This window comes from Pungitius pungitius, chromosome 8 (genome assembly GCF_949316345.1).
Source record: "Pungitius pungitius chromosome 8, fPunPun2.1, whole genome shotgun sequence".
In the NCBI taxonomy this organism is placed as follows: domain Eukaryota; kingdom Metazoa; phylum Chordata; class Actinopteri; order Perciformes; family Gasterosteidae; genus Pungitius; species Pungitius pungitius.
In genome coordinates, this window is record NC_084907.1 from 15,753,163 (window position 1) to 15,774,254 (window position 21,092).

The window sequence follows — 21,092 nt, forward strand, 5'->3', positions numbered from 1 at the left end:
TCCATGAAAAAATACAGTATCGGTCGGCTCCTACTCTCCTATGAGCTACATGCGGGAAGAAGGTCGAGCCACTTCCTGCAGTTAAACATGGCGTCCTTCTCTGCCCAATAAACTATGTACTTGAAAAACAAGTGTAGATTAAGGTAGGAGAGCGGGGCCACCAGAGGCTCTGTCAGAGCGCCTCGTGAGTGCATAGGCCTCCGATCCACTTTCACCAAGACAACCTGGAGCTGACAGACACCCCTCACTTTACCAGCTTAATCCAACAGTCAGGGACAGAGTCCTTACATTCCACTTGTCAGTCTCAAATACATCTAACTTTGCATGTAGGTAAAAGAAAACTTCCCTTGCTTTTTGGGATTTAGCCTTTTTTTTTTTTTTTTTACATTTCCGTTTGGGGTTAGAGCTAGAAAGGGCCTGCGGGATGAAGACAGAACTAATGCTAATGCTGAGGGCTTCATGTCTTCTTACATTCAAGCCCCTCGAGTACACAACCTGATATTAGGGAAAGGAAGGATCTCACCGATTCCCAATCCTCCCCATCTCTAGAATTCATAATCTCTTCACTGGTGTAAAAACACAGATAAACATCACCTCTGCCGGAGCAGAGGGATGGTTTTGTTAAAACGGTAGAGTAAGAAAAACAAACTCCTACAAAACATTAGAATTTGCAATGAAAAATAAAACACTGAGAAAAACCCATGCAGCGCGACTCACGTGTCGACAAATTATTGCTTCCTTTTTACAACCTGTGTCTGGATGTGCATGCATGTGTGCAACTCTCAGTGGGCAGCAGACTGGGGGTCCGGCATGGGGTGACTGGCTTTCTTCCTCCTTTTTGTTAGCAGAGGATTGGTCGAGTCCTCAATGGTCTTGATCTTGATCTGCTCGTAGTCGACCCTCATTGTCGCCAAGGCACTGGTCATTTCCTCCTGAAAAACACGCCAAAAGAAGCTTGTTAGGTGTTGTTTGGGGTAACCAAACAATACAGTGCGACGTTACTTTCCATGTCACGAGCCGCATCCTAAGGACATGTCAGATACAATTGAATGGATCATTTTACCCATAAAACAATGGAATTATAAAAAGAACTTGAACAGAACTGATACCAAGAGAAATAGACATCTAACCTTGACATCCTCCCACGCGTCCTTCTCCTCCTTCAGCACCCGGCTGGTGTGAAGTGGGGTCTGGGGAACCTCCATTGATTGCTTCAGAAAAACACAAGGAAATACATCTAAATCACACAACTCATACTTCAATGGAAAGACCTCAGTGAGAGCAATCGAGTTGAAACGATGGAAAGTGAGCTTCACAGAAGATGCTTACATTGATCCAGGGATTATTCATGAACTCTGTGATGGTCATCCTCTGCGTTGGCTCAGTCTTAAGGAGGGTCCTAATCAGTTGTTTTGCTGGAAAAACAATTATTTGAATAAAAACAGGGATTGAGACAGAAACGTGTTCAGTGAGTGACACTGTTTTTTTAACCCTGGAGTAAAAACGATCAACGTTGATCTATTTGCAGCAACTTGACATCTGTGTAAAAAGCGACATTTTTCAATTCATTCACTTTCCCATCTATCGATTTAAATACTTCTGGTACGATGGTGTTAAGAATAGTTACATTAAATTGAAAGTCTTGAAATGGACCTAGTCACTTCCAGGAATCCGTCATTTGCCCCAAAAACTTTGCCCAGAGCAATGATTCAAGTAGTGCATACGATCACGGGCTGATGAATGGGACGGGCCGCGCCCAACAAGAATAAACAGGACTGAAAAAACTACATTCAAAATGTTACTGTGAAGTATCGGCATCAAAATATAAGGACCGTAAGTATGCCGCAAAACTGCAAACTATTAACGAACGTTGTTAAATAAATGCAATACACAACAAAATGATATTTCCCTCTGATAATCAGTGGACTAGAAGTTAGATCAAATTAATATATTTAAGTGTAAAGTGCAAGTACATGACAAATAAGTTGTGGAGCCTAAATGTACTTAGATCCCACCACCACTGAGCCACTGCTAAGTTCTTGAAGTGCACCAGATTGAAGCGTTTCACCTTGAAATGGAGAGAATCGCCTTCTAAGTAAGAAGAAGCACACGGTTCTCCCTACAAAGTCTGAGGCCTTCACACTGTGGTCTCAAGAGAGCTTGTGGGAAACCATGTATACCCACACCCATCTATCACGTTAGCGTTTCTTTTCTTTTTCAAAGGTTTTGCATTACTCAGAAAAAAAACTTCACTTTCAAGTGTAGTGAATGTGCCAGATTTTCAATAGAAGGTTAAATGCAAGCATTGGTTTCTATTTCTTTATCAGAAAGTTCACACGAGAGCGCAGCTCGTGGTCACATTAAGGTTAAATCATTTTTTGCTGATGAATGCTGATAATGATAAAGAAAAATTGCATTAATTTAGTGTTATTTCGGATCTAGTTTGACTTTTTATCAAGACTAATAGATGTATTAGTTTTTCATGGTGAGAAACATTTTTTATAAACACAATAATCCTTCAATCATTTGGTTTTCAGTTACGTTTGAGAAAAAAGGCCAAGCCCCAAAAGTGAACATGTTCTCAAACTCAGTGCATTCATATAGTCGGGAAGTACTAAGTGTAAGTATATACGTCTCCTGACCTTCCTCGGATACGTCAGACCACTCAGGGTTTGGAAACTCGTATTGGCCCATCCTGATCCTCTTCTTCATCCCAGGAGAGATGGCTAAACCGTGGTTAGAATAAAAAGGAGGGTATCCACACAACCTGTTGTGGTTAAAAAAAAAAACTAATATTAGTTATTGCACCAAGAAAATACTACTACGTGATAAAGGGTTATAAAGATATTTTTAAAAGGACTTACAGGATATACATAATGACACCCAGGGACCACATGTCACATGACTTGTCATATTTCTCTGGGCCAAGAACTTCTGGAGCTGCGGACAGAAAGGACGGAATAAAGTGAAAAGATATAGGGGTGAGAAATGAAATAATCATTTTAAACGGTTTATTAATGTGATTGAGTGGAGACAGACACACATCCTTACCGACATAGTAGGGGGTGTAGCACGGAGTAGCTAAAGAGTTGTGGGAGGTGGTTTCTTTAGCAAAGCCAAAGTCTGTGAGTTTGAGCAGGGCGTTGGGCCTCTTTGAGGAATACAGCAGGTTCTCTGGCTGCAGGGAGGATTCAGGACGCAGGTCAGAAAACAAAGCAAAGCAACACGAGTCGTGCCTTTAGATACTGCAGTCGTCCGACACTCCTCTCAGAAAACTCAAACTTCACAGTACACAGCGAGGAGACTACTCAGGTGAAGCAGTGCGATGATGCAAAGTCGAGATACAAACCTTGACGTCTCTGTGAGCAATGTTGACGGCATGAAGATACTGAATGGCTTCACCTATGCTTTTCATGATGTCCGACGCCTCTGGAGAGCAGACAGAAAGGGCTCCGTCAACAAGAGATTCAAAGTGACGCACCAGCCTCATGCCCTATATGCTGTGCCAGTAGCACCGGGTGTAAAAGACTTGTATGTTGCTGAGGATCACAAACCTCCCGTGTGGCAGTACGCAAAGTGGTCAGACGTCTGTGCAATCATGTAATAAAATACAGTGAGAAACGATGATGTGTATTACCTCTCTCTGTGAAGGCCTGATCTCCTCTGTCCTGGATTCGACTGAAAAGCTCACCGCCATCCATGCTGCAAAAAAAAAAAAAGGGGGGGGGGGGGTTGGTGTATTAAATTTGAAGTCAGGATGTGACTTGATGGCTGTGTAATGTGAAGATTAGCCAGAGGCAACAAGCACACGTTGGAGATTGACAGTGTCTGATCATGTGAGGTTGTGGTTGTGAGCTCTACAGAGACGAGGTCATGGACGGGAGTCGCATCAGTGGAAAACTAATGCAACACATATTGCAGCGATGTGAAACAGACTGCAGCAGCAATATTTCGCAGTATTGAACTAAAATTAGAAGAAATATTGCTTAGCTCTTGTAAAATTCAATAAATCAAAGTGACATACAATGCCCAAATAACTGCACAGGGCCGTGTATTATTTATTTATATCCAAATTGTGGGCTGGCTGTGATGTAATGGATTGTTTTCACTGGTTTGCTGGCAGAGGAGCAGACATTAGGTGAAAGCCACTGAACTGGTTCTTCACCAGAGCTAAAGAAGATGGTACAATCCCAGCCACACCCATGGGAATGTTTTTTGATGGGCCCGTACACACCTTGCGTCTGACCAATACGACACTGCAATAAACCAGTGATCTATTAAGGTGCACCGGAGTTCAGCTTCAGCAGAGGCAAAGCTGTGACGTTTATGGGAGACGATAGATGGGAGAGCGACTTTCAGGACGCGGCCCTACATGTTGGAGGTGTGTGTATGTGTGTGTGTGTGTGTGAGAGAGACAGAGAGACGTATCAGGGGACATCTACGTGTTAGGGAAATAAGAACATGGAAAGCACTAATCGACAAATGTTTCATGATGAAGCAGGAAATCATTTCCGGAGCCAACCGATTACCTCGTCCTCCTTGGTGGAATATATTGTTGTTACACTCACTCAAAAACACTTTTATTTGTACCAGTCTGGTGTGTGTGTGTGTGTGTGCTTTCACTGCAAGTAGATAATGTAGTAGTTGCAGAAGTAATGTAATGTAGGCTTTGAGTTCATTCTGCTAGGACTCGTGTGGTAAAGAGAGGTGTCACTATTTGTAACTAATGTGTTTCATCTGAAAAGTATTCAACTTTGAAAGATTAAAATGTAAGATTCTGTAAATTATAATGTTGGTAGTTTCAATGGAATGGCCCTGTAGTGGGCAAGGAGCACAGCATGTTCTTTATAGTTGTTATAGGGTTGTAGTCCTAATCAGGGTGATTAGGTTTTCTCGTTGCATTGTTGTAATGTCGTTGAACAAAACCCTCTAGAAATGTAGTCGAATATTATGGAAAAAACATTATGGCTCTTTACTACAACCATTACCAACACAAGTATGCTTTGGACTATGATGACAGAAAATGCTAAATCCAAAGCTAATGCTTGTTAACCTTTGTTCAATAGGCATGAGGCTGAGTAGGAGACTTCCACCACTATGAACTTCATGATCAGTTTCATTTAATCTATTTGCTCAGAATGACTGTGAGTTTCAGGTCCAATCATCTGTGACAAGCCCAGAGGCGCTTCACCAGTCACGCGTGTGTTAACGGGACTCGCAGACCCAGAGGCGCACCGCTCAACCACAGCATCGCTTCTTCATTCTCAAAAAGCCATCGCTCACACTTTGCCTGCAGGCAATCAGAGATCATCTCTTGCGATGAACGCGATTCAAGGCGCGATACCTCCCGGCAGGAAAGCCAACGTTGTTCACGCCAGTCTCATGATTTCCTGTGGTCACGCTGACCCCACCCTGCGCTTTTGAAAAAAGATGTCTATTGGTGAAGTGTGAATTCTCAGCAGAACAGAAATCGCACATCTAACATCTTCGTGATCTTGTTACACCCTGACACAGTTTCAGTCAAGATTGGTAGCATATCTTAGACAGTGTGAAGACGCGACAGAGGAGACCTTGAGATTCACATGCAGATAACAAACCACTTTGGAAGAAAAACACATCAGCTGTTTTTTTTCTATCTTTCTTCCAGTCAAACTTTTCTCAATACCTTCAATACTCGTCAGTGGCTTGACAACCCAAACTCGTTTAAGGATTTCTATCCTTTCAGTTTTGAAGCGAAATATATTGGTGCAAGAGTAGATGACTTGACAGTGACCCTTTACACAACATGGGAGAATACTTGAACAGCAGAATATGGGTCATCACACTGACTCAATGTGCACTGTGTCACAAGGAAAGCTGACTCGAGTGTGATATTCAAGGAAATGTTTTAGTTTCATCAGAATAACTACTTTTCATTATGCCATTCCATGCAATTTTCACCGAAACTGTCTTCACCTGCAGCAGTTGTGCATGTGAGTTTTAAAGGTAGACGTGACCACTACATCCGCTCAGTGAGTAACCACAATATGTTTTTAGTGCACGTGGGACAAGTTGTTAAGGGTTTGGTGGTTTTAAAGTGCGGAAGATGGAAATATAAAATAGAGGAAAAGGCACTGCACTCATTTCGAAGAAATGAGCCATTTTCTACTAAGGTCGTACAGATTTACAATAATTGACCTGGCTAAAACATGCTTAGTACACTTGAGGTAAGGAGCTTTTCTTTAACGTGGCTTCCCAAGTCTTAAAACTGCAGAATGCCATTTTATGTTTAGTCGAGTAATAACCAGAGTATTTAATTGAATGTACATTTACATTTTGGCAAAGCAAACTAAATCTGTAATTAATTAAATATTAATATCCTGTATGTTTTTTATAAACACATTTGCCCAGTTAACTCATAACTAAAGCCGCAGCACTATGTGCCTAAATTTACATTAAGAGCTATATTCCAGATCCCTTTAGAGGGACGTTGACCTCCCACAGTCCTGTAGAACCCTTACTAAAGGATATCCTTTGAGCCCAAACAGCCCGTGCCAATGAAGCATACGTTCTGGGCGGCACGGGCAGCGAACAGGCAGCGTGCCGTGACACCGCTATATGCAGCCACTGCATGGCACCCTTGGCTTAAAAGCTCACCTATGGAAGCGTCTTTAAGCCCAGCTCCGAGAGGGAGAAGCGAATCCCAGTACATTGCACCCTCTAGTTATTTTTAATACATATACCAGCTATACGTAACATCATTTCATTTATCTTTTAATTGTTTCCCACTTTGAAAGGCAGACTGAGTACCTTTCACGTGCTACACACGCAGTTCAGATGCTCAGACAATAAGATCCATTGTGTTAGAAAAGGAGAATTAAACCCCCCCCCCCAGTCTCCGCTATTCATTTTAGTTTAATTCATCTTTGTGAAACTCTCATGTCTGCATGTTAAGCAGGCTTTGGTTTAAAAAAAAAAAAAAAAAAAAAAAAAAAGAAGCAGCGAGCGATGGACCACTAATGACTCATGTGTGCCGTCAGCTTGACAGCGATTGCTGATCCGATAGCAGTGTCGGCAATAATTAGCGGTAAGCTTCGCAGCGAGGAAGTGAGCAACCTTTGAATGGAAAGGCAAGGTCAGGCTCGAGTTAAAGATGCTATTCTAATATTGTATAACTAAATGCAACAAATAAATGGATGGACATAAATATGCGGACTGATTTATCTAATGAATGGTATCCAACAATAGATGGGGCCGTTGTCACAGACCTCCAATCCCGCGTTGTTATCGGTGGATCTCTGCGAACAACCTAAATGTATCTGCTGAAAACGCACTCAAAAGACAGGGGACAATGATCTGCATTAATGAAAATGTCATTCACCAAGGAAAGGTATTTTAGTGTGTACGACACCGATACTGTGCACTCACCACTCCATGACAATAAGCAGACACTTCCTGCTCTGATAGAGGTTCTCATAGACATCAATGATGCGCACAATGTTGGCACAGGGAGAAGCCCTCCAGTGCAGCTCCACTTCCCTACGGGCCTTGGCACAATCCTGCAGCATCTGGACAGAAGGTCAGAGACAAGGAGGGCGAGGCCGGTAAACATCAAATGTAGAAACAGGTCAATTGTAAAATATACTGCAAGTTACCACTACTGTTTAAATGCCCATTTGCCACACACAACAATTACTGGGCACCAGTTGATCAGCTGTCTTGTGGGATAAAGAAGTGAGACATACATTCTGTAAACACTAGACGACATGAAACCAATTGACAAATTGGGTTACACTATTACATCACATGAATAGTAAACATAGCAGACAGAAGCACAGTGCTGCCATCAGCTGGCAGAATGTTGAACAGACGTAGCGCAGCCTTTTCCAAGTCGTGTACGTGTGGTTGTAGCACCCTCTTTATGTGTCGCTATATCAACACACCACTCAATAAAAGCACCAAGTTACTGTCATAATATTTATTCACCACTGGTTCATTATAAATACACCAACAGTGCAATGTCCTCCAGAACTACTCTCCAGAAAGTCCAGGTAAGAGTTAATTAATGCACTGCTTGATATTTTGTGTCAGTTTTTTTTCGCTCCTGAAACTTTTGTTAGAATGCTAAACAAGGACATTTTATTTTAATACATTTATTTTGTAACAAAATACATTTTGATGTATTTTGCCCAACTCTGGTCACTTGACTTGTCTATACTTTTGAAAAATGACTGAAAGACAAGAGATTTCAGTTGTTTTTCGTTAATTGTCCATTAAAATACCCATTTCACGAATGAAATATCTACAAAGTCATCATTATGCGGTATAAACTATAAAATAGAGTCTTATAAAAAAACAAGCCAGGCCTATTTCACTGTCAATGGCACACATTTATGTTCCTTTCCAGAAGAAGCCAAATTGGTTATGTACTCCTTGTCAGGTGTGATCGTGGTTAAATTGCTGGTGATGCAAGAGTCCAAGGACACAGCAGTGTGATTCTTTTGCTATTTCAGGAACAGGTGACTTGGTGAAAATTGACGGCATCACGGATAAGAAAGTATACGCCAACATTCTGGTGCCTCAACCCCATCAAGCACATTTGGGGCGACGTGGAATATAAACTGGACAGATCTATTGTGCATTCAAAGGAAAGCCTTTGGCTTGAGTTGCAGAAGGCATGGGATAACATTAGTGTGGAAGATCTCAGGAACTATATTGACACCATGCCAGAGAGATGTGCTGGTGTAACTGCTGCAAAAGGTGGACATACCAAATATTTGAATACGAGTCGATGAAATCCAGCGCTCTGATTGTTACTTAACCAAAGTACAAATACTTTGTATCTTACTTAAGTAGAAATTTGGGGTATCTATACTGGAGTATTTATTATCAGACAACGTTTTACTCCTAATCCTTACATTTTCACGCAAATATCAGACACCCTATTGGTTCTCTCCTCGTTGCCCCTGCAGATGACGCAAATCAGAGTGTGCGAAAAGTGGTCGGATCCTTTTTCAGAACCGCACAAGCCAATCTCAGTTGGGTATTTAGCGACATGAACCCGCCTCCTCCATCCATGCAAGTTCTATATAACGTCAAATGAGTATCTTCTTGACCATGGGTTGGCCGCCAATGTTCTTTCTGACTTCATTGAGATCCTGGCACAACACAGCGACTTGCAAGTAGCGCAGCTTCTTAAATAAAGTGACGGGTGTCTTAATGCGAGGCTTTAGAAATGAACACAAAGGGATTTGCAGATAAAGCCTAAAAATACAGGTCGATAGATGTGTCCCTTTGTTGTTAATTAATGGACATTTCTTTCTCCCTTACATTACTTTTACTTTTATATTTTAAGTAATTTCTAGACTACTGAAATTAGATACAATGTTTTGTGGCTACAACTATTTTGTGCTGAAAGGCAGCTATTTACTTACTATTTATAATTTTGCTGGTAAGCGTATTATAAAAGCAACAAGGTACTTGAGGCAGTTTATCTTCAATAATGTAACTGTTAGAGGGCTGCCTAACAACACGCCCCTCTCAGATGATGCCCCGCCCCTTCACGCCACATCAGGGTCAAAAGTCTGAATGTGAAGAAAAAAAAAGATCAGAACGTTAAAAAAAGCTCTGAAGATGAAAATATAAGTTTTGAAAATATAAAAGCTGCAACCGAAAAATATAATACAGTGAATATCAAAAAATACAAGCGAAGAATGAAAAAAAAAATTTTTGTTCAACTAACTTTGCTCAACACTTTTTTTTCTTCAAATGAACAAAACTTTTGACCTGGATTTGGCTCCACACACTGGTGCCGTGTCTGGAGGAAAGCAATGAATTATTGCACACCTATATGTAGTTTCTGATTTGGCTAAAAAGTTTAAAAGAAATTAAAGACATACCAAAAAAAAGGAAAGAAACTACCCAGGAAATATAAAAAAGAAGACCAGTGAATAGACAGGAAAGACATGACAGATAAGAGATAACATGCCGTATATACTGGAGAAGTTGCTTTTGCTCTTATTCAAATCATGATGTGTGTTATTTTGTTAAATTGTTAAATTGTGGGGACGGGAAGCAAAGGTTTGAGGGGGACGGCGCAATAAGGAGTCGCGTAGTGTGTATGGCTCTACCCTCTGCTTTATCTCAGCAGTGAACACACAGCACAGTTCAACCACCCCGTGGGGGGAAGAACAAACACGGGGGGCTCCCACTCTCTGCGTCACAGCACAGTCAAATAAACGCCCAAAAAGAGACATGACCCTTTGCACACAAAACGTCAGGCAGAGGACAGAACTTTTGCACTGGGATCCTTCAAACACTCTCAGCCGCTAGAATGCACCGACATCACTTCAAATGCACCCAAACATTACATTTAAAACCACTGCACCACAGAATTCTTTTGTATTGTAAATGAGATAACCAGTTTATAGGCAGACAATTGTGTTTTATTACTGGAAGACAGAGCATTTTTTTCAGAATTCAGAAATATTTCTATGGCGGCAAAAACGATTAATAAAAAAATCAGAGAATTCAAAGCTATATTTATGGCCCCACGACATCATTGATATCGCCTGCCTGACTGCATCTGGAATCGCAACAATGGCAACACAGCACGTTCCAGCAGGATAATGCACCAAGTCATGAAGCTCATTGCATCTCAAACTGGTTTCTTGAACGTGACAATGAGTTCACTGTAGGGCTGTCAACGAATATTCTAAATTCAAATATATATTTAAATTTTGAATGAGAAAATGAATATTCAAATGTAAAAAAAACAGCAGCAGCAGCGGCGTGACTGTCTGCTTCGCGGCTGGCAGGCTACTGTACTGACTAATATTGCAATATTAAAAAATAATATACGTGTTTTTTTTTAAAGGGAATTCCATTTTGACAGCCCTAGTTCACTGTAACTGTCATTTCTTGGACTCAACTGTCTGAAGTAATAGATGTACACATATTTGGAAACAAGTATCATGCAGGGAAACTAATATTAGCCCATCAAATGATAACAGACCTCCATAACCCCCCCCCCCACATTCACCTCTCTGCTGTTGTGAATACAAAGTACCCCATCTGCTGATGGCCCTTTGAGGGTAAACAGTGAAGGTTTTGGAGAAAGGAGATGAGGGGGGCAGATGGGCGCACAATACACTTCCTCAAGCCAACACAAAAGCTCCTTCCCCACAGGACAGTGGGAGGTGAGAGGGGGGGGGTACGCTTTAAAGGGGGCACCCATCCTCCACCTGCCACTCGCCATGAGCCGAAGAGAAAGTCCAGGGTGGAGAAAAATGTCCCTGGGAGGGTGATGGGGTGCAGAGATTATTGAGGGGTGATGGGTTAAGCGGGGCGTGCTCACAAAAACGGTCAAACAGAAGTATAGCAGTGTGTGCTATTGTGTGTGTGTGTGCGCACGTCAGTTTTTGTGCTCTCTGTGAAGCAGCAAACATGTTTGTGTGTCAAAAGGACATGATCTGGTTAAAGACATCTGCTTTGCCTTAAAGGATCATCAGATTTTCATGTGCGCACGCACGCACACACACACACACTTATTTGTGTATTGAGTGTGTGTTAAATCCATATAAACAACTGCACTGCTTTATGTGATTATAAAAATCAAATAGTTCATGTTGTGTCAGACTGAAGGTGACGTATATTTTAAGTTAGCAGTGTGCTTCTGTTTTGATGTATTGTTGGATTTTACGTGGTTGCATATAAATACATGACAGGCCTCTAATTACCAAAACAAAACATCCACACATGTTGGAAATGGTTTGACATTAATAAAAAAAATATTTGTTTGCAACTGCGGAGTTTTATCAAAAGGTATCACAGGTCTGATTAAAGCTCAACCAGTTCTGTGAGTAATGCTTGTTTTGCCTGTCGAGACAGAAAACTCGCTTGCAGATGAATTCATTTTTTTAGCCAGCAGGTGTCCTTGAACACATGTTCATATAAAAAGTGTCTGACAAGGGGGAGGAAGTGAGAGAGTATGACATCTGCATGACACACAAACAGCGGTCTCACTTCCTGATACAGGCCGGGAGATCTGCGTGGAAGAATGAAGGAGTGAAGTCTTTAAAGAGGAACAGCAGGGTAGCAAGAGAGATACGGAACAGATGAGTGTCACTAAAAAGGTGAACTCCAGACTTGAGGCATACAAACACTTCTATTGGTCCCTTTGAACCGGCGCCACTCGAACCCTTCTGATGCCTTATTATTCACTAACAACACCCATGAGCTGTTACATTATTGAAGATAAAGTACTGCCTCAAGCACCATATTGCTTTTATAATATGGTTTCCAGCTAAATTATAAATAGTAAGTAAATAGCTGCCTTTCAGCACAAACGTCGTGAATCTCATTTCAGTCCCTCTCATTGGGTCACACACGATCGCCAGAGAGGCTTTTGTTTTTTTTAAAAGGTAGGCATTATTAATCACCCTTTAAAAATGTGTGAGTGTGTTTACACACAGAGTATATTTTCAGACCTAGAGCAGTGCAGTCAGAGCAGTTGCTTCAGGAAGGAAGTTGATCTCCCCCCCAGGACAAAGTTTTACAAAAAAAACACACACAACTTATCCATCAAAATTTGTATACTTTTTTTAAACCCCATACACATAACATGTTATTAAATGAGCTTTAGTGAGGACATTAAACAGATGACATCATTTTCCTGAATATTTGCATTGGCACGTGATTTGAATTCCGGTCACCTGCAAACACTGCCAGAATTCACTTTTTCTTCAAATATACATGTATGTTTCAGAGGTGGCTGGAAGAAAACAATGTAGTGGCCAGTAGACTATTTGATCCCCCTCTGACAATAAACATAATTTACGACTTTAAATCTTGGTAAGGAAGCAGGTGAGCTCATTTCCTCGTTCCTTGGTTATGAAAAAATAACCTGTAAAAAGTAGTTCACATTGTGTCAGAATCTAAAGACACAAGATTTACACAAAATATAATGGACAATTTTGATTGGAGAAATTAGGAACAAAAACTAATTGGCTTTAGATTAGAGTGTTTTTAAGTATTTGGGCGAATGACAAGATACAAGATCAACAGAGAGCACATGTAGCCTGTTGAATGAATGAACGGAAGACTTCCTTAGTTAGTTAATTGTGAACTAATTAACTAGCAGAACAAAATACAAACAAAGACTAGTTGGCGGCGAATGAGTCCAGTATCGACAAAATCATGAAATGATTAAGAGCTGTTAAGAGCTTTTAAAGAGCACATGCAGCCATTCATAAAGACGTGCTGTTTCAGTATGACAAAGTGAGTGAGTATGCATCACAGGACTCTGGTTGCATTCATCACAACTACAATACCACATCCTTCCAAATAGCCAGTAAGGGAAAGCGTGGGGGTTGGTCGACGCTGCCGCCAATCACACAACAGTAATAGTATTATGTCTAAAAAGGAGCTTACAACACCAAGATAAATGTTTACCAGAAGAGCTTTTCCTTCAGTTAATCTGTTTGTTTGGGACAAATATGTTCACAATAATCTGAGAGGAGAAATTAGATCCCCATGAGCTCATCGTTTTGACACAACAACCACAAACAATACGCACTTAAGACACCACAGCCTGCCGTTCAGCCCCTTCACGGAGAGCCGACTTAAAGCAAAAACAGATTACTAGGCGCATCTCCCATGAAGTTACATACGCGCGCCTCGTTCACGTTGCAGCTGGGTGAAATTGGAGCAGAGTGGCGGAGCCGGCTTTTCCATTCGTTTAACTGTTAATGGATTTGGATTTCTGAAATCTTTCTTTGAGATTACACTGGAAAAGAATACAGACTTTGTCTAAAAGGTGTGCTCCAAAAAAAATGTCACCATCCACACCACATAAATGCTCTTGAATCTGCCTTTGTCCCCGTCTGCCTCATTAAACAAGAAACAGCCTCCGCTTGAACACACAAATGTTTCCAGTTCTGTTTTTTCTTCACCAACCCCGAGCAGGTGTGTTGGCTTCACCACACTGACTTCCACCTTTCCCAATTGCAGGAAGAGCAACTTATGACTCACCGACTCACAAAATGTGGCCAAAACATTTAGTTACTTATATAATTAACAATAATTACGTCAACATAACGACAGACATTTCAGTTAATCTCCATGAAGCATCACTTGGGGTTAAGACTTCTGGTGGGTTCTTTGTTAACATCCCTAAAACCCGTTGGTTTGAATGGATTTTCATGTACAGGAAACTGGTTAATTCCTCAATTAATGTCAGGGAGCAAGAGGAATTTGTAACAAAAAGAGTCCTTTCTCACCCAAAAAACTGAACAGTGATAGAATTTGTAGTAGCTCACGGCATCGCTCTGATGAAAGCCATGCTCATATAGTTGTGTATTGTGAGACGTTTACCGTTAACAACATTTCTTTCTCTTACTTCATTGAATCCATGAGATTATTTCGACCAAGCGGGAGGAGTTGATTGCGCAATTATTTTGGTTTTAAAAAAAGTGTTATTTCACATTAACAGCTGAGATATGGCTGTCTTTGAGAGTCTGTTGGAATTACAGAAATACCGTGGAACTGAAAAGCTGAGACTTTTGGATCAACATGGCCAATTCTACTCTAAGGTGACAGTGTCCATATAGTGAAACTACATTTATATACATTTTTAAATGTGCTCTCACCGTTGGCCTGTGGTACCGTCTACGAAACTGACAACCTCATCAAACTTTGGAGCAGGGGTATTCAACTAAAATGTAAAGAGGTCCTGTTAGAGAAAAGTTCTAGAAGATCATAATGTGACTGTTTAGCGTGATTAGAGGGATGGAGTTCAACATCTGCATGTCATCAATACACAAATAACAAATCAAATGAATTCAGTACAACTATTGACAAACTATTGTCATGTGGCAAAGAACTGAACATATGACTGCAAATATAAATAATATTCTTGCAATAACTAAAATAAGGTAGGGCTGCTTTTCACTATAAAATAGTGTAATTTAGAAAAAATAAAATAAAGAAGAAAAGCATAAACTCCCTCTTAAAGTCATAGCCAATTATAAATATTAAATCATAACACATTTTTATAGAATGTATGTATCCCACTCCCCTACTTTTTGCTCAGTGGGATAATGAGCTCTATTGTCCTGCCAGGATTTTAAACCTGGGCGTGGATGCATCAGAGGAAATCTCCTCCTCTTGTGGAGGTGTTCATTGGGCCTCATAATGGAATTTGAAAAGCTTAAGGATATGAGAACACTTTCACTGTCGACTTGTCTCTTTTTACAGAGCGTCATTTGTTCCTTATTTTCCTCACACAGCCCTTTTCACTCGTCTTTTTCCCAAATTGTGTTGTCTCACTTTTTCTTGCTATAGGCTTTTTATTTGTAATTGACTTTTTCTTCCTATTGTTTCTCCTATCATCTCGCTCTTCTGTCTGCAGTATTGAGACGATATCCTCCTGCCAGGAATGCAAAGACGAGTGGTATCATGCGGGATGGCTTAACTCGTATGCAATTGGTCTGTACTTTTAACCAACCAAAGACAAAGCTGCGCCCGTCAAGTGCAGAACCGCCTGTTTCAGCTTCAGGTCCTGGTCCGGATGGGGTGGCCTCTAGGTCTGCCAGTTAGGGACCTCTGCTTTAAACCCACACACTAGAGGCCTAGCCCATTCTACGGGTGCATGAAGGGGGTTTCTCACCAAACTTACCAAAACATACATCAATCATAATATTATCAGCTTTTAAATCAATCAGTTGTAAATCAATTAAATTAATATTTACTTGATTTACAACTCAAACAATTTGACAGACAATGGTGAATAATTAATAACTAATCCACTTAAATTGGAAAATCAAACGTGTTAACCTGCACTGAGCAAACAAACATGATTATGGACCAAAAGTGATCCCCCCCCCCCCACATACAAATGATTGTTTTGCATGTAGGAATTTGGTAAGCCTACAAACTACTAGATGTATCACTCAAACAAATCTTTGTGAAAGCATTTCAGTTTCTTATCTTTACACTGGAGCTACAACAATAACGACACCCATTGGCATCTTCTTAACTCTGTGCTACTTTAGGTCGGAATGCGGCCTGAACGTGTTTGAAAGTGAAATATACATTTTTAGGACTTCATTCTGTTTTCCTTCAAGTCTCTCTCCAACAAACACTTATAAACTGCACTGTGACAGATAAAACATTTGCCGGGTGATGTCACCTTGGGCCGTGTACTGCGAAACTAATGAATTTGTAGATGAGATGGCGCTGACTCAGCGGACAGCAGCAATCAGGACAACAAGGACGTCAGTTCATTCCATAGAGGCATCGATCGCTTTTGGTTACATTCGGCCATAAAACCGAATGAGACGGTATTAGTAAATCTTGAATATTACGTGTCATATTACTCAGATGGCAGCTATCTAGAAGCGCGAACACTCACTATTTCACCACCAAGATTCTTTTTTGTGCCATTATGTTGTTCACCAAATAGCCCACATAGTTAAAGCAACATTTACAGGCATTCATGTGGGTCTAATACTCACTACTTCCTCTTCAAGAGGGATCTTGTGATCTTGTTGGCGTGCGTGCATGTCAACTCGTAATACCGTGTTTCTATAAACTCCCCTTCAACATCTAGTTCCTGCTTGGGCCTTAAACGTCTATGTTGTCTTCACAGTGAGAACATTTTGGCTTTGAGCCGAATGAGAGAGGAGAGCCAATCAATGTGTACGAGCAACACAACTAAGCTAAAATCTCACAACCATCGGTCTTTCATCCTCGAGCTCAACCGCGTCACACCAAGCTTGATGCTTCGCCCGCTCTGTGTCCCTTGCACTTATTGTTTTTTTAGTTTTATTTAGAATATATTTTTTCACATTCCGATTCTAATGTCCAACTATTTTGAGAAATAAAACGTCCTGTTCTTTGAAATAGTGTACTTGTATTACTATGCTATTGTATTGTCATTATGTTTTCAGGGGCATAACATGGGTCTGAAAATTGCAATAATATCGCATTTCACAATAAATGTTGGTGCAATAATCGCACAACAAAAATGTTTATATTGTGACAGCGAGTCCATGCGGTTTAAACTTTGGTAACCTGAAATAATCACATTAACACGGTAGCATTAAAACTACCTCCAATCCAGGATGGAAGCCCGGCCTCAACCTACCCGGGTAGTACGGTTGCACAATGTATACGGAATCAGAATTTGCGATGGACATGATCCATGGAGATATTGATGTATAAAATGTGAGCTCACAGAAAACCAAGCTGCATGTCCTATCAAGGACCGTAATTAAAAATCTGACAGAGATGGACATGTTTTGGCTTCACTTTTAACGAGGAGTCATGTCTCAGCACATGCACTGCAGCTGCTCTTAAAGTGCACGTGTTGAAATATTTTACTAGAAAAACAGGACCTTAAAAAGTTTTTGTGAAAGATCATGTTCATTCATTCGTTCGTTCGTTCGTTCATTCATTCATATTGCAGGAAAAACATGATGCAAAGTCAGTCTTTTCCCACAATAAGGTATAATGTTCATTTAATGTGAAAGGGCAATAATCAGATTACGTTTTGCGGACAGACACCGTCGGGTGGGAGTGTGCTCACCTGCATGTGCGTGCACCTATGTGCGCGTTAATAAATGGTAGGGGAAACACTCTCTAAGAAAGCCAAACCAGAAGGTGCAATATGTAAGTGACATTGAGTCACAGAGACGGTTATTTGTGGCGGAAGCTGTATGAACTTCTGCTGTCCTGATTTCATTCGGGGGCTTATTCCACCATTTAGGAGGCAGGACACCAAACAGACAGATAAGCCCAGATAAGGATTTCATAATGGCCTGTCTGGACGGGGAATTCGTTATGTCCCTTCAAAACAGTAACCAAGCAGCAGGAAACAATATCGCAACAAGGAACTGTGCTTGCAGCGATGGCTCTATGTATTATTAGGTGGTGTTAACAGGTGAATGAATGGAGAAAAACATTTTGAAATGTTTTACTGCTCGTTCTGACGTGGCCTTAAACAGTCCCATCATTGAACTGAATCTGAGGCAAAGTCTTCAACAGACATGCCTGAATGTCTAGTTGCTTGCCTGAGAAAGACACCCAGGGTCAAATTCCATTTTTGGGCGCTTACAATTGCTAATAACAATTCAGTGAGAGCTTCCCAACTATGGTTGGAAGGCAAAAACAAAAGTTCCCTTAAGGTGCAATGATATCCAAAACCAAAACACAATGTCAAAAATGTCTAAATACAAGTAGAAGAATTGCGGATTCTTTAACATGAATTCCTATGTTTAATACTATTCTACATGGATATAGAAACAACATACAGGACGACATCAAATAGGTTTCAGCAAGACTGTGTGTGTGTGTGTGTGTGTGTGTGTGTGTGTGTGTGTGTCATGTTTAATGCATAGACACACTTGACCCAATTATTTAGACTTATTTGGAGGTTTTTGTTTAAACACCACACATGTTTACAGGTTGTGATTCAATTTGTGCACAACCTATTTTGGAAGAGAAACCACATGGCTGAAATCACGATCCAATATTTGCCTGTTATAGTGTCATCTCATCATAATAAATAGTGGATCATTTGCAAAAACTTTATAACTGCTTAGGTTGTAAAATGGTGTGTATCAGATAGCCCGTGTGTTCTGGGGCAGCAAATCACAGCTGAGATCACAGGTAACTTATATTAATTCATTGGTTTACTTTTAAAATACGCTGGTACCATTTGAGGTATTTTGAAATCACTGATCACCTAGTTACTGATCGGCCAACCTCTGGTTGATTGTATCTAAGTAGAGCAGTCATGGCCAATGATAATAAAAATTAGAGAAGTGTAAAAACATACAACGACCCTCACAGGGTCATAAATCACCCCAACGGAAATGTATCTACAAATTTCACATTAACAAAAACTTTTTTCAAGAAATATTAGTAAATTCCTCAGGTTCCTTGTTGTGTGCAATAAACAGTATATGTAAAATGTATCTTTAAGTAACCACAAAATACTAACGAATATTTACATCGATGAGACAAATATGGACCTTTGAGCCCTTTGTATTCGTGTCGCTGATGTCCAGGTGTGTGTTTTAGTTATTATTTGTGTGACCCTGAAAACAACATGAATAACCGTTTCTTTCCAGATTTACAGTTTACATCATTTAAAAACGAGGGGGCTGGGTCTCTACTGGCCATGCCTCACTTCTACAGACTGAACCCGTCCGACTAGAACCCACCTTCAGCGCATACTTGTCTCCGGTCTTCTTCTGGAAGATCTCCAGCACCTTGCCATTGATGCCCAGCCCCAGCACCTGGCTGGTTACCTTGTAGTCGTCCGTTATGGCGTTCTTCTTGATCTGTAAGGAGGGTCGAGCGTGGAAGGGGAGGAACTGGCCTGTAGTGTTCTGCTGCCCGCCGGGGTTCTGCTGCCCCGACGGGTTGGGAAACAGTGGCTGGTTCTGAGCGTTGGACAGCATGCTCTCGACAACACTTGTGTCTTTCCCCACTCTTTAAAACGCAGACCCGAGTCTTCTTCCTGGGTTAGCTGGCCTCCAACAAAATGTCCACGGCGTAACGTTAGCGGTCGGGCCCGAGAAATAACCGGCAGAAGTTCGGACGTTACAGGTCGACGAAGTCGCTCGGTTAGCCAATGGAATGCTAAATCAGCTAGCGGTTAGCATGCTAGCGTGATCCTATTCTTGACCTGTGATTCTCGGCTAACAACTCAGCTATCGGTTAGCTTATCCATCTCTGGTCTGGTAGTTTCCGTCGTCCACCGGTTCCTCGGAGAGCACTTCGGGAACTTTTATAAAAAAAACGTCCCATATATCGTTTACAGGGCTGGGTTGTAAAAGTAGTAACGTAAAAGCTCTCGAGTGAAGTTAAAAAGCCGACAACAACACTGAACGAAAGACGGGGGGGGGGGGGGTAAAACTCCGACACCAGCCGCACGCCGAACACACTTCACTTTCAGGCGGACAGACACCCAGCCGGAGCAGGTTTTGCCACTGACGTCATAGCCGGGATCTTTTTTTTCAGCGCTTAAAGGAGAAGCGCGACGCAGGAAGCGGCCGCTTGTTTCATCAATGGACGCAAGCAGGCCGACTGCGGCCGAAACGGCACCGAGCGAAGGCGGCAGATACAGTTCAGACGTTATGACGTGATTACTGCACTCTGCAACCAAAAGTAACCGTCACGTTTTATTTCATTCATTCTTTAAATATTTAAATGAATCCCTACACAGGGGTCACCGAGGTTAGCACATGGGCTTTGTTGCTATGAAGGGAACCACTTGGCAATGTTTTGGTAGTAAAAGAGAAAGGGACATAAATAGAGTCAGTATCGTCTGACCAGAGTCCGCAAGGTTATATCAAGGTTACACACTAATGGAGTTTTTACAGCCTGCTTTTCCTAATTAAAGCTGCAGCTTTTTCTTTGTTTTGCAGCTCCATTGCTGACAGTCCACAAGGTAAAAATTCAAACGAGGTGCAAGCAATAATATTGTTAATCTGCTAAACAATTTTCCATGTATGTATGACCCTTACCCTATAACAATATGTACTCTCTTACTCTCTGAGATAAAGGTTTGTGGTAAAATAAAATAAATTGAATCCCTCGTATCTTATTTTTTTGAAAATTTCAACACAGCCGATGTTCCGCTTGCATTTTCATAATATCTTTTTTAGAATGTTATCATCCCCAAGGTTGTTCAGACCACCCATATCACAAGGAAAACAACATCAGCATCTCATGAGTAGCTTAGGCCCTGACCTTCAGTGAAGTCATTAATTCAATCAAGCTACTTCAACACAAGTCTTGCCTCAGATAGGACGCTTAAATGGCTCTAACATCGTTCCAATAACAAAGCCAAGCAAATCTGTTCACAGTGGTGTGGTGGTTAGCACTGTCTCCTCACAGCAATAAGGTCTTGAGTTGGATTCCACCAGTCAGCCTTTCTGTGTGCAGTCTGCATGTTTAGCCTGTGTCTGTGTGGGTCAGAGACTTGCCCTGGGGATTAGGTATATTGGTGAATGACTTTTAAATTATCCTTTCACGGTTAAATCAGACTAAGCAATAATATTTCAACTATAAAAACATAGAGGGCTGCAGTAATCACAGCCATT

At 41.1% G+C, this 21,092-nt stretch overlaps 1 protein-coding gene across 1 annotated transcript; it reads right to left on the reverse strand.

Moving 5' to 3' along the window:
• Positions 1 to 551: 551 nt before the first annotated feature.
• Positions 552 to 19,968, reverse strand: mapkapk2a (MAPK activated protein kinase 2a). The gene is made up of 10 exons (XM_037490743.2): positions 19,206 to 19,968; positions 7,408 to 7,547; positions 3,638 to 3,702; positions 3,350 to 3,429; positions 3,052 to 3,178; positions 2,865 to 2,940; positions 2,643 to 2,767; positions 1,330 to 1,415; positions 1,131 to 1,211; positions 552 to 932 (listed from the first exon to the last, which is right to left on the reverse strand). The coding sequence occupies exons 1-10, from the start codon at positions 19,443 to 19,445 to the stop codon at positions 783 to 785; spliced, it is 1,170 nt and encodes a 389-aa protein (XP_037346640.1). The 5' UTR covers positions 19,446 to 19,968; the 3' UTR covers positions 552 to 782.
• Positions 19,969 to 21,092: the final 1,124 nt, after the last annotated feature.